We start from the raw sequence: 15,050 nt of genomic DNA on the forward strand, positions 1-15,050 counted from the left end.
CCTCAATTCTCCTGCAAAATGAAACTTTACATTCAGAACAATGTTATTTCTTCTCAAAATGGTATTTTGTTTTCAAATGACACACACAAACCATCACATGAATAGACATTTATAAGAGCCAGTTGAACACTGATGTGCTCAGTGTAAAACACTATGATGAATGGAAAACACTTCTTCTCCATTCATCCATTTTTCCACAAAAACAATGTACACAGTGTACGTCCCCAACCAACACAAAGTTGTTCATACAGTGGTCTACATACAAAACAACAGAAGAATTGACTGTATACAGTAAAAAAAAAAAAAAAAAAAATCCAATGTTGGCATCCATTGCCCCATTGAAGAGCTGCCCTGTTGCCCTTTTATGCTAAAGCTCTGATTGCTAATTGTAAAACTGTGTGACGGGTGTTTGCCCATGTGATGAGTCAGTGTGCATATTGGAATGGCAGTGTGTTCCTTGTGAAAACCAGAGATTTTCTGCATGAAAATTGTGCCAAAAGCAGAGAATTGTGTGTGTTTTGAAGAAAGTGTGTTTTAGATCTGCAATTTGAGTGTAAAGCAGGAATTGTGCTTGTAGTTTAGCAGGATTGGTTCAGGGGGTTGGCGAATGAGTTACATGTTGTGGTCATTGTGTCTCAATTACCAGAAAATGTGTGTAAACAATAGAGAAAAACTGTAATTGAGGGGCTAATCCTGCCTCTCTCTAGCATCAGGCCACAGGTTTTCATCAACATCACATCAGCAGTGTTTGAAAGGCACAAGGCTGAAATCGATTCTGTTTTGAATGTGTGGTTCACAGTTTTGACAGTTTGGTCCACATGAACTGCTGCTGTGCAGACTGTAGTTAGAGTTTTGCACATGTGACTCCAGTTGTGCTCACTGTTGTTTAGCAATCGAAAAAAACTGTAATCACTTAATTATCTCATTAACTTCAACACTGCTTCAGTGTTAATTTTAACACCCTGCAGTGTGGACACGCAGTAGCGCGGGAAGGGGGGGGGCTTTGAACTAACATAATATTGTACTTTAAAAACGTGAAATAAAAATAAATAAATGGACAGCGTTAACTAACTCTCTTATGCCTAATGAAGTGAGTGTTCAAGGCAAGCTACGGAGAAAATGAAATAAAGTTTGAATTTGCCATGCTTTGTTACGTTTGTAATGGAAATTTTACATTAAGATGTACTTTCAGATGTGTGCAACTTGTGTTAACGTTGAACATTTATTTTTACTCATAAGCATTTAAAGAAATATAATCATATAAGCTAAAGTACATTATTAAAGATATGTAACCAAGTTTTAGAAATGTATAAGTTAAGATAAGCTTGCAAGGACAAAATGTTCTGGGTTAGAAGACTAAGTAACAAAGAGACAATGTGTACTTCAAGTGACCTATTGTGTACTTCAAGTGTGAAAAGTATGTGCGCAGCTTTGATCAAATTAAAGATAGGCAAAATGTTTGAAAATGAAGCAGCTAATAACAGGAAACTTTTGCAGACATGGTATTGTTCTGTCTAGATATAATTTATGCAGACAAGAAATCTTGAACAAAATTGTTTCCTTTTAAGGTAACTAAGGCGATCTTTTGAGAGAGACCAGGATGTGTTTTGTGTATATAAGCTGGGCAAAAAGCAGAAGTCGGGGCCTTCTCATATCAGACTCTGACTGATGTGCGAACTGCCTTTCTTGCAAGAAATAAAGATCTTTATAACTTTTGAAATTTCCAGCTGTCTTCCAATTATTATTTAAAGTTGTGAAAGTAATTTCCACGACACGTTCAGAGAGCACGTGAGCGGAGAGCGCATTTCTGAATATTCCGCTCGCTCGCTCATTCCGCTCAGGGTCGCTCGCTCAACCCAGAATGGCCTGCTGCTGGTTCAAAAATACGTGGAATAAGGGCTGCCTCCGACTAAAGTTTTTTTCTAGTCGACTAGTAGTTGTTCATTTAAGCCATTAGTGTACAAATCGCCCCTTTATATTAATTTTATTACTTAAATAGTCTATATACAGGCAGTAGCGCGGGAAGGGGGGTGCTGCGGGGGCTACAGCCCCCTCGTCATAGCATCAGCACCCCCAAGTGGGGGGCTGTGAACTTAACATAATATTGTACTTTAAAAACGTGAAATAAAAATAAACAAATGGACAACGTTAACTAACTCTTGTATGCCTAATGAAGTGAGTGTTCAAGCTACGGAGAAAATGAAATAAAGTTTTAATTTGTCATGCTTTGTTACGTTCAGAGCACGTGAGCGGAGAGCGCATTTCTGAATATTCCGCTCGCTCGCTCATTCCGCCCAGGGTCGCTCGCTCAACCTGGTTCAAAAATACGTGGGATAAGGGCTGCCTCCGACTAAAGTTTTTTTTTCTAGTCGACTAGTAGTTGTTCATTTAAGCCATTAGTGTACAAATCGCCCCTTTATATTAATTGTATTACTTAAATAGTCTATACAGGATAATGAGCGTGTATAGCCTGTACATAATATAGCCGCACTCAAGCGCACGGCCACACGCATAAAGATTGCCACAAAGAACCGGCAAAATTATGAATGTGTCAAAAATAGCAAGGACACATTTAATTGTTTATTAATAAACTGGTGTTTTCTGTGATGCTGCAAAGATGGAGTTGGCGATGCAGACTCGCCATGAACGCCAGAGAGAAATGCATGTGAAATACACATTCCATATGGATTATATAATCTGAGAATAGCCTATTTCTTTTCGTTTTGAATATTTTCGTTTAAAAGTAGACTTTTCAAGCTTTCTATAATAGATAGCCTATATTTCTAAAATCTGTGATGCACAAGCTGAGTTTCGGCGCCCTCCAGTTCACGTGCAATGCAAGTGATCGTGTCGGCGCCTTATTACATTGTCTGCTATATATTTGCGTCTTATTTATTAAAATTGTTTGATAAAACATTGATCAAAATGAAGATACAATTTATTCTAGTCTTTCTACAAAACAAAACTCAATGAAGTTGTAAAAATCATGTCTTACCCACTCCATGTCTCCAGATTTGCACATCTCATGATGTATCTTTATCTTTCTCATGCTGCATATGCTCACTTTCATAATCAACATTGATTAAATTAAAAAATAACATTATCTTTTAATATTTAAACATAAATATGAAACTAAATGTTTTCTTTAATGGCTACAACACATATACAGTGCAGAGAAATTTCATGTCTTGTCGTCGGCCACAACATAATGACGTCACATATTTTCCAACCCAGCCCCCAGCCCCCAGCCCCCCCTCCATGAAACAGCTTCCAGCGCGCCTGTGGACACATATGTACACTGAGTGTTCATTTAACACTGGGGATTTTGCTGTGCAGAAACGTGTTATCAGCGCTGCTTTGACATTTTAATCAGTAAAATAGTTTAACAACTTTAAAGTTACATGACTTTTCTCATTAGCGAGGGAATAACGGCGCTGTTTTTGAAGCCGATAAACTTACAGTAGAGACGCTGCTGCCGAACACTGTTGACAGACACACAGACTCAGGTAATTCACACACTCTCTCTCTCTCTCTCTCTCTCTCTCTCTCTCTCTCTCTCTCTCTCTCTCTCTCTCTTTCTCTAATAACTGCATTAATAACTGCATTAGTCTGCTATCAGTGGCTAAAACCTCCGTTACAAGCTCTAAAATGATGTTTTGGAATCAGCAACAGAGGCTTGGGTTTAGATGCGTCAGAAATTAGTCCTACACAAGAGTGTTTTAAGGACAGCACGTCCAACAACATTCATATGAGCTCATTTAAACTGAATGATTTATATGTTCACTCATTTGTTACACTACTCCACACATCCCTCTGCCAACAGACATGTTTACAATCTGACTTACATGTTGCTGAACTGATGTTGGGATCTGTCCAAATACACACACTTGAGGTTTTAGCCACTTGACAGCGGGTGTATGCGACATGAAATAAGTGTGTAAGACTGTCTCATGTCTGAAAAGTGCCAAAGCGCAGTACACTTAACACACGCTAAATCCACTCTCTCTAAGGCCCTGTCACAAATAGCACACGTCATGTGTACTTGCGGTCTTGTGGACTTACAATGGTCACTGTGTGCTCATATCCACAAGATATACGCCCTTGATGCACACTTTTGCAGAGTCGCACTGAAGTGAACTCCACAGACTTTAAACTTACCCGACTGTCAAAGCGGCGTTATGTCATGAAAGTGTGGACTCAGAGGAAGACCGCGAGGGCTTAGGGTGCCATTTGGGACAGGGCCTAATTGTCCTGTAGAGCGATCTTTGAGGCTAAAGCCCAAACTTAGTTTTTTTGTGTGTGTGTGTACAGTCAAACACATCCTTTCAAACTATACTCCATTTGATAGCATGTGCGAACAACACATACGCTCTAGAAAGTTTCATCTTTGCCCAGTGTCTGCGCTATTTTTCTCCAGAAGTTATGACCGATAAAAATGTCTTGTATTCTTTTAAGCTAAAGTTGCGGCTCTCATAACCTCCTCACACAAGCACTTATTGTCGTCTCTGGTATTTTGTTGTTGTTGTTCTGTCTCTACTTTCGTTTTTCTACTGTGAAACAACAGGCCAGTGTTGACACCTTGTGGAACAACTCATTAGTGCAAAACAAATTTTGTGCAACCAAAATACGTGCAAACGAAATTACGTCTGAGCCTTGCGTACACAAGATTAAGCGTATCCCGTTTTTTCTGTTCAGGAACTTACGTGACCTGATTTCATGTCATATCTTTCACTGAACACACTCCATGCGGTGTACAACAATGGCCCTGTACCAAATGGCACACTCCGGACTTGTGGACTTCCTCAGAGTCCACACTTTGGTGACGTCATGTAGTGCAGACTTATAAGGCCCTTGGCGCGAGTCCACGAGGGCGCATTGAGAGGTATTTTTGGGACAGACTCGATCGTCACGCCGGAAATAACGGTCTGGTTGTTGTTGGACAGGAGAAATCACGTTTTTGCGCTCCGACGTTTTATCTCCATGTCCACTACACAGCCTAATTTTACAGTTCTACATTTTGATATTGTGCATATCACCTGGGCATTAGACAGTCATCATGCTTATTTAAATGATGTATACAGTTGTACATAATAATACATAATGTTCCATTTGAACTAAGATTACAATTTTAACACATAATGAAAATGTGCATGAGTTTCAGATGAATTTACAGGTTTCAATATTCATACTATGTTTACATATGACTCAGTAAAGCCCTGCCATTCGGTTCTATTTATTTAATGAATCATAATGTGATCGTATTATTCAATGCACTGTTATTATGTTTGAGACATCAACCACTGCTCGATGACCATAATGTTTGTATAAACTGTAGGTAACAACTGGTAAAATGTACATCTAGGACATAAAAACCATAACATTTTCTTCTCAGCCATATTAACAATTGTCCGTGAGCGAAATCTCCTCCCATCTGTTGTCTGATTGGCCTTTCTCAAGGATTCCTGGGTAGTTAAAGTGTGTGGAGCCTGCATCTATGCGCGCTTCGTGGAAGACCGCTTCAAGGGTACAAAGGGGGCGCTGCTGAGCACACCTCAGAGCGGTAAAAGGCTGAATGGGACGGCCTACGGACTCGTAGACTCAGCGAGCACGCGCAATTTAAGTCCACAAGACCGAAAGTCCACATGAAGTGCGCCATTTGCGTTTGGCATTTGGGACAGGGCCTAATATTCCAACTTTATTCTTTCTTTTTTCTGCATTACTCTACAATTTACCACTAGAGCCCCTAGTGGTGCAGTTCCACATTACATGTGTCATAGTACGCAATTACTATGAATTGAACACCACATATTGTAAACTTCTCAACACAACATAGTGTAAGTTAAATAAATTAATGTTGCATGTAATTTGCAGGGGTGTGAAGTAACACATTACAACTACTCACGTTACTGTAGTTAAGTAGATTTTATAGAAAAAAATATACCGCATTTTTATAGAAAAAAATCGTATAATGCCTGTTTTAATTTTATTTTTATCCATTAACATCATGGATTTTATTTTCAACATATTGAGAGAATCTGTATTTTTATTTTCCAAACAAAGCCAGCTTGTTGAATATCACAATCATATTGTATCATTGCTTTTTTCTCTCTCAGAAGTCCATGTTCATTGCTGTGGTCCTACTGAAGCTGTGATCCGATTGGTCCTCTCTGCTCTGGTGGGCGTGGCTACTGTCGCTGTTCTGCTTTATGACATCAGATCCAGAAGATCAAGAAACTGATATCATAAACATTGTGACATATCTCAGAGTTTTAATCAGATGCAAATGGAATTATCAAGTTTATAAAAATCAATGTGTGATTTTTCTATGGAAAAATAAATCACAATAAATCACTTTTATATGATATTCAAATATAATTTGCTTCAAATTGAACTTTGTTTAATCGTATTATTCTTATTATATACTCTTGTTTGTGGTTTATATATTTTATATAAGTTGTGTTTAGATGTAGTCTGATCTGAGTAGTGTCAGAGTAAATATTGTGATGTAATCTGTGATGTGTGATGACCTCTAGCGGTGAGTTTGAGGAACTGTAGATTCATCATTAAACACTGATGCTGTTTGACCATCATGTAGACTGCACATAATATAAGCTATATGTGATCCAAAAAGAGTCAAATATTTATCCAAATAAAGTGACAGAGAAATAATAATATATGTCAAATTATAATAGCTGATCAGAGAGGTAAAATTACTTTAAACATTCATTCAGAAAAATAAAATGATCAGATAATATTGTTTACAGATAATACTGTAATATAGTAATATTGTAAATAGAAATAAACAGAAAACAAAATCAAAACTCTGATACCTGAAACTTGCAGATAATTTCAGCAATAAAAGTTTTCTCCAGAAAAGTTGAAGTTGACACAATGTGAATATGTTTTTAAAGTGTGTTTCTAGATTGTTCCAGAAGTGATTGTTAAAGTCTCTCATATTTACAGTCTTAAATCACACACTGTGTCAAATATGAAACAGTAATAATGTGAAGAAAAGCTTCAGGGTTTGAACGTTTCTAAGAATTTAAGACATAAAGATTAGAAAAAATAAAATAATTCTTACAATAATCAAATCATTTATTTTATGGTAAAATTGTCCTTTTTACATTATAATCACAGAAAATGTATATAAAGCTCAACAAAAATAATTTATAAATATTAAATATTTGATGTTTTGCACGTCATGTGACCATCAACTGACATCAGAGAACCATGATCATGTGATTGTGTCATTTAATTTTTTTTTTGTGTGTGTGTGTGTAGTTCAGTGTTGAGTGTAGTGTATATACTGAAATATAATAATAATAATAATAATAATAATAATAATGAACTTATTTTTGATCAGGCATCATTTTGTTTAGTTTATGTTGAAGTACTAAAACTGTATGCATGTATAAATAAAACGAATAAAACTAGGCATATTTAAAAGTATATATACAAATTACAAAATAAAAATGACTAAAATTTTAAATTAAAATGAACACAGACAAAAAAAACATAATTTAAAAAATGAGAAACAACTGTAAGAGTATATTAATGATATAAAACAAGACTAGCACAATCTTTTCACTGAAAATATAAATTGCTTAAATAATGATAATTCATAAAAATGAAATAGTTTATTTAAAATGTTGCATTTATTCACATTATGTTATTAAAAGCTTACAGTACAAACATGCAAATAAGAGCAAAAGTGACATTTCAGATTGTGAGTTGTAATGAACTAAATAAACCAGCTCTGCCTGAATCACAACACACACGTTTTTATACACTTTACACATTGTTTTATGCAAATACAGTACATTGATAACAAGTCAAGTAAAAACTGACAGTACAAGATGTGTAGTGCAAATCTTCTTCATATTTGTGCATTTAATACATTTGTAAATGAAATAATGATGTTGACTGTGCCGAGAGCTCATGTCGGTTTGTCTTAAAGGTTTAAGTTGTCATTGAGTGTTAAATGTTGATTTGAGTGTTTCCATCTTCCTAAATATCACAAAGCATTTGTTCTATGGATGTATCAAGATAATAAGTAGGTTATTGTTGAAGTGAATAATAATGAAGTAACTACAGTGAATAAGCGCCGCCGAGTGTTTCCATTATAATGAGTCTCTATCAGAATCTTCACTCCAGAAACACTGAACTCCTTCTCAACCTTCAACAAACACCTAATCCATCGTCTCAAACAAGGCACTTATTATAATAAGCATGATCAATGATAAATGTTAATCTATTCCAGGTTTATAAGCTGAAACTATCAGATAATGTTCATCTAAATTATATGTGCTTCCAGTAACAGGTTAACATTGCCATAACATGTAAATAGTGTTTTATGATGAACATGTAAAGTATTTCAGGTTAAAGCTGAACAGCTGAAGTGTGTTTTTGCTGATTCTCCTCAATGGGAATAATGTTGCAGATTCACAATGATCCTGTTGGGATTCTCTTGGATCACATGATCTTTCTCCGTCTGGAAACAATAAATTGCAGGATGTTAAAGAGAGAGAAATAAACAGCAGTAACTGTCACAGAAACTCATGAGATCAGCACATCTTCCATCAATCAGTGAATAATATTCAGTCTGGAATGTTTATTTCACATCGGGATCATTTTGATGGAAACGCCATTCATTCATGGGAAAGTTTACAGCAGAAGAGCAGAAATGCTTTTATACAGTATATTCAAATATTGAAGTATTTGAGAGCGTATGGAGATCGACTCGATTACAGCAATTGCTTCATGGAAGTGGGCGGAGCTAAAGAGATCTTTTGGCACGTTTGGCTTGTTTCCACTCCCTGATTGGTGGAATATTTTCTGTACAGCATCATGGGTAATGTAGTTTTACCATAACAAATTCCGCAGTTAAACATGATTATATTTTAAAATACACTCTAAAAACTGCTGGGTTGTGTTGACCCAATTTTGGGTCAAATATGGTCTCACCCAACGTTGGGTTAAAAATTTAATTTAAATATGGACAAACCCAGTCGTTTGTTTTCATTTTTAATGTAACCAATGCAATTTGTCCATTTTTAAATTGCATTTTTGTCCATTTTTTGGGTGAGACCATATTTGACCCAAAATTGGGTTAACACAACCCAGCAGTTTTTAGAGTGTAGGTTGAAATAATGCAGGTTGATGGCTTCAACATAAGCAAATATTATCGATGAATACTCGTAGCTCACAGTAGGGCTGTATTTTAAGGCTTTATAAGTTATCAATTTCCCAACAGATAAAATGAATGGAGTTTTGTTGCACTCTCCTGAGAATCTCATAAGATTTCTACAAAGACATATCAGTGAATTGTTTTACCTCATCTGTGTTTTCACCTGGTCTCCTTTGAAATAATGAAATTATCTCACACACACAGATACGTCTGGTTTGCTATATTTTTGTGGGTACTCTGCATAGACATATCCCTATCCCTAAAACTACCCATCAGACAACACACACACACACACACACACACACACACACACACACACACACACACACACACACACACACACACACACACACACACACACACACACACACACACACACACACACACACACACACACACACACATTTCTTGTGTTCAGTGATTCTGCATGTTAACAGGCTTGTTAATGCTGAGATTGATAATATAGAAAGATGTTGTGGCTCAGATAAGGTCCAGTAATTTTATGTCTTTGCTCTTGGCTGACATGTGGCATTGCTATGGCCTACTTGTGGCCCAGATCTGGCCAACAGGAGCGGTCCACCCAAGTGCCATCATTCCACTCAGATCTTCTTTCCACATGTGCCAGATCTGGGCCGGCACAAAGTTACTACAGAGCAAATGAGACTCACCATGCAGTGACACAAACACAGAAGCTCCTGATGATCCTGAATCTGCAGCTGCTCATCTGTAGTTTATAGAGTCCAAAGTCTGTGTTTCTGGTGTTTGTGATGATCAGAGATCCAGTCTGATTCAGCTCCAGTCTGTCTCTGAATCTCTCAGTATCATCATTACACTGAACTTCTGTATAGATCTTACTCTGATCTTCAGTGATTTCAGCGATGGGAATGTCTTTAAAATACCATTTCATCAAATCATCTGGGTTTCTTACACTAGGATCTAAAGTGACAGATTGTCCCTCTTTCACTGTCTTTCTCCTCATTTCATCTCGTTCAGCAGCAGAAACACCTGAAACACAAACCAACAGATGCTGGAGGATCTTTAGAGGAGAAAACTCCACATGTGTAGTTGTGCGTATTCAATTCCTGGATCTTGACAAATTCAATAGAAACAAAATTAACTGCAAAGTTGCTAAATATCAAGTTACAGTTTTTTTCGATTGCTAAACGACAGTGGGCACAACTGGAGTCACATGTGCAAAACTCTAACTACAGTCTGCACAGCAGCAGTTCATGTGGACCAAACTCTAGTTCGTTTTTCATTGCTTGAACACAGTTTTCAAAACTCTACACACTTATCCCATGACTTTAACCACAACCTGCACAACACTGTGGATTTACAGCACTTTGTTCAAATGCTAACACACTGCTGTCAAAACTGTGAACCACACACTCAAGACAGAATAGATTTCAGCCTTGTGCCTTTCAGACACTGCTGATTGCAATCTCAGCTGAAAGGCTCCCATACACAAAATAAATATATTTGAAATATATTTTTGGAATATATGCAAATATTCAAAATTGACCCAATAAATGTATTTTAGTTAAATATATGTAAATATATTTCACACTTACTGTAACATCATATATTTTTGTTATATTTCAGAATATATTTCAAAATGATAAATATAAGTGACCAACAATGCAAATATATTTCAATGTATTTGGAATATATGCCACATATATACATTTCAATATATTGTTTTTCTGTATGGGTGAAGGTGGAAAGTGTTTGGTCACCACCCACATGACCAAAGGTCTCTTTTGGAAGCCCTGCGTGCCGGATATGAGGACACGAGTCCAGAGGACTGCCAGGGATGGATAAGGCACTCCAGAAGGTTCTTCCCCAGGTGCATGGCAAGAGAGAACATTAGATGTGATGTTGATGAAAACCTGTGGCCTGATGCTAGAGAGAGGCAGGATTAGCCCCTCAATTATTTATTCGAATTACAGTATGTACTTTTAGTTTCTACCTTTTTTTTTCTCATTACTGTAATTCCGTAAATGACTACAGACTATTGAAGCAAACTGCTAATTTTCATTTACCTTAAAGAATTGTTATGTTCTAAAAATTTAAATAAATCATGTGAAAGAATGTCACTCTTTTCTTTGAAGAAAATATTACTTTCTGAAATTGTCACTGAAATTGTTCAAACTGTAAAGATGAAAAGTTTGTATTTTCTGTATTGGTGTTTGATGCTAGTGTTTTTCCTCTCAGTGTGTTCTGAGTGACAGTGTGTGTTATCTCAGTGAGGGTTGTGTATAGTGTTTGGCTGCACTGAGCCTGTTTTGAGCCATGTGTTAAGAGTTGTGTTGCTTGGAGTGAGTTTTGCAGGTGATGTGAACTGTTTAGCTCAGGTGACTGTTGGTAGTGCAGACTGTAGTTAGAGTTTTGCACATGTAGCTCCAGTTGTGCTCACTGTCGTTTAGCAATCGAAAAAAACTGTAATCTTGGATGTTTTTATTCGTATAGATTTACTGTTTATATGTCAACTCTGCTGGAGATTTTTTTTACAGATCCACACATATGGTTGGTGTCCACTAGACTAGAGGACATCTTTCCCATACCGTCGCCACTACTTCATGAACTGCATTTCCCATAATCCTTTGTCTGAACTCATCACTGATCATTGCACACAGCTGTTCCCACTCACATTGTTTGTATCTGTCTATTTATACCCTGCTGTTTCAGTTATTGTCATGGGTTCCTTGTTTGATGTCTGATTGCACTTCTGAGTTCCATTCCTGTTTTGTTTCTTGTTTTTGGACTGTCTTTGTATGGATTTTGACTTTTTGCCTGGCTGGTTTATGATTATGGATAACCCCATTAAACTGCACATGGATCTTACCTTTTTTTGTGTGCATCTCGTGACACGTTTATCCAATTATATGGAATTAATTTTGTTCCAATAATAATGAACGTAACTTTTCAAGAAACTAATTAAAATATAAATTGAAACTGAATAAAATATCTTTGAAACTGAAAAAGAATAAATCGCAGGCAAATTTTTTGACTTCGTTTTTAATACACTGCATGTTTTGCTAACTATTTCTCATATTGCGTTCGCTGGTCTGAACTTACAAATGCGCTTCCAGAGTTTTCATTTACGCTTTTGAAGTTTTCGCTTACGCTTCTGAAGTTTTCGTTTACGCTCCCGGAGTTTTCGTTTGCTGTTCTGACACATTTCTCTCGTGGGGGCGGGGCTAGTAGCAGTGTGCTCTTATTGGCTACTGAGTTTTTGATTGACAGCTTCTTCACCTGGAAGTGAAGACGTCAGTGCTGTGTTTATGTGTGGATGTGAGCGTCTGTAAGCGCAGCTTTCTATTTCATTTTAATGATATTAAGTTTATATCTGTATTTTTTTGTATTTTTATATTGTTGAGATGATTTCTTATAGAAGGAATAGTAGCCTACAGACGAATCATTATCATTATCATTAGCCATCGTCGCTATCAGGATACTGGATAGCCTATTCGTGGTAAGTCAGATTTATTTATTTTTAATCAATACTATACTAATACTATTTATAATACAGTAGCCTACTGGCTTTTTTCAGGTGGAGAGGCATTTTAGAGCTCAGTGAGAGCCCATAACATTATACAGCTGTGTTGTCTTGATTTAACTTAGTCCAATAATTACATGATTTGTTTATCTACATTCGGTTACAGTCTTCGATTAGATCATATTTCCCCCCAGCCCCCCAAACCAACATTGGGCTAGAGTAATGTACAGTATCTGTACTGTAGCCTACAGTACAAAAAGTACTGTATCAGTCAATGACCGATGCCAAAGGACCAGAGCGCTGTCAATCACTGCCTGATTCAACTTTGGCAATGTAAAGCCTTTTTTTTTTACCATGCCAATAAAGCTATTTAAACCTGAATGTCTCAATTGCTGATTAATTTGCGATGCAGAGTTTTTGAAAGAGGAGAGAAACGACTTGACCACAGAACACGTCTCTGTTCATAATAATAAACACTCAATTATTTTGAATCTTGAAAATTATTTAATTATTTAGAAATTATTTATTCTGATTACTTTTGTGTGATAAAGATGACTGATAGATAAAGCTATTATATGTAGCTAGTATGAGTAAATGCTTTTTCTGTGTCCATATTTGACTAATAATAATGCCAAAAATTGCACTTCAAATGAACATTTCTGAGAAAAATGCTTAATCTTTAATAGTCTTTAATAATAAATATATGTCCAAATTAAAACCTTAATACATGCAAGTAATTATAACTGAAAACATCCAGCAACTGGGGAATACACAGCCATGGATATATGTTTATATATAGGGCTATACAGCCATCTACTGGTTACACAACAGTATTACAGATGATAAATGCTTCATGACTCCCGAGGTAAATATTTAAGCTAGTACTGTAAAATTAAAGTACTTAAAACATTTATATAATTTGTTTGGAAAAAATATTTTAAATCTGCAACTTGTTACTGTATGTGGGAGTTCAAAGTAGTTTGTATTGTTAGATTATAATACATTTCCTCTCTCATTTTCCAGGGAGTGGAGCAACTTTTCCATAAACAAAATTCTGATGCTGACACAGAGGATGGAGTGATAGTACCAGAGATCCACTGTCCCTGTCAGACAATAATCATACTTTGTTCAGACACATCACCTTTGAATGACTGGGATCTTGATCTTCAGACACCTGATTTATTTTATTTTAATATAAACTAGCAAATATTTTAATTTCCTCTAGATTAAAACAAACACAGTTCACAAGAGGTTGCACTTTATTCTTATTCGTCTATGCTGATCTTGGATTAGCATACCAACAGCAAATGAATGTTAAGGGGATAGTTCACCCAAAAATAAAATTCTCTCTTATTTTACTCACCCTCAAGCTGTCCCAGATGCATTTTACTTTCTTACTACAGATATTATATCACAAGATTGTAAGGAAAGTAATCCATCTCTGCGAGTCCTAAAGACGCTTTAAAAGCCACACACAGTGAGCGTGACGGTAATCCATGCGAAAAATCACTTCCGACCAACTGTCTTACGTACATGAGTTACAATCCACTTGTATTATGGACTCTGTTACGCGCGTATCGCGAACGCCTGGCCTGGAGTCCTCTAATTAAGGTTTATTATGTTAATTATGTTAATGTTGTTTTGTTTCCGTTTTCCTTAGTTTTGATTGGTGGTGCTGGGGAAGGACCGGAGATAAAACGGAAGGAGGTGGCCTTGGGAGAGGAAGCCGCTCAACGCCGTTTTTGCCTTTTGTTTACCGTTTTGAACTTGAGTTAGGAGCGGGGAGTCTCAGCTGTGGGTTGTATTTCCTTTCCCTTTGTTGCTGAGCTCCCCGTCTCTTATTGTTCGGTTAATTTGTGAGTTGTTTGAGTTATAATAAATATATTTTTTTTTGTCACGCACTTCGTTGTCGATCTTTTATGTTATGTGTCCCTGAATCCTAGACGCAGAGCCGGATTAACGCAAAGGCAAACTAGGCACGTGCCTAGGGCCCGATTGGCGGGATGGGGCCCAGACAGAGGGACAAAAAAAAAAAAAAGTCCTATCTACAATTTATTTCAATATTTATTAGTTAACTAAAAATAGTGACGATGTTTATCTTAACCATAGACTGTTACATTACTGCAGTTAAACCAATGAATGTGTCCGTTACAAAGCGGGTGCCGGCTTCTGAAAGTACAGGTATGTGTAACGAACGCATCCATCAGGTGCTGCGAGGCAAAAGCCTAATAAGCACACAAAGAAGCACTGCTCAAAATGCAGGTGTGTGAGTTGTCGTCATCTATTTTGGAGTGATTGCAATGTATTCTAAATATAAACTTGTACTGTAGATCAGCGTCATTTCTGGAAAAATCATTCACCGCT

At 36.7% G+C, this 15,050-nt stretch overlaps 1 protein-coding gene across 1 annotated transcript; it reads right to left on the reverse strand.

The window, feature by feature from the left end:
• Window positions 1-7,620: 7,620 nt before the first annotated feature.
• On the reverse strand, window positions 7,621-14,280 carry LOC308702312 (uncharacterized protein). The gene is made up of 3 exons (XM_081385053.1): window positions 14,050-14,280; window positions 9,856-10,192; window positions 7,621-8,491 (listed from the first exon to the last, which is right to left on the reverse strand). Coding segments are annotated over exons 1-3 (360 nt in total). The 5' UTR covers window positions 14,072-14,280; the 3' UTR covers window positions 7,621-8,490.
• Window positions 14,281-15,050: the final 770 nt, after the last annotated feature.

The sequence above is a fragment of the Scardinius erythrophthalmus genome (assembly GCF_964197995.2).
Source record: "Scardinius erythrophthalmus genome assembly, chromosome: 14".
Classification (NCBI taxonomy): Eukaryota; Metazoa; Chordata; class Actinopteri; order Cypriniformes; family Leuciscidae; genus Scardinius; species Scardinius erythrophthalmus.

Coding starts and splice junctions, on each gene's coding strand:
- LOC308702312 (XM_081385053.1), bottom strand. CDS start 14,071: ATGCATCTGGGACAGCTTGAGG. Junction 10,193..14,049: donor GCATCTGGGACAGCTTGAGG/GTGAGTAAAATA, acceptor TTTGTGTTTCAG/GTGTTTCTGCTGCTGAACGA.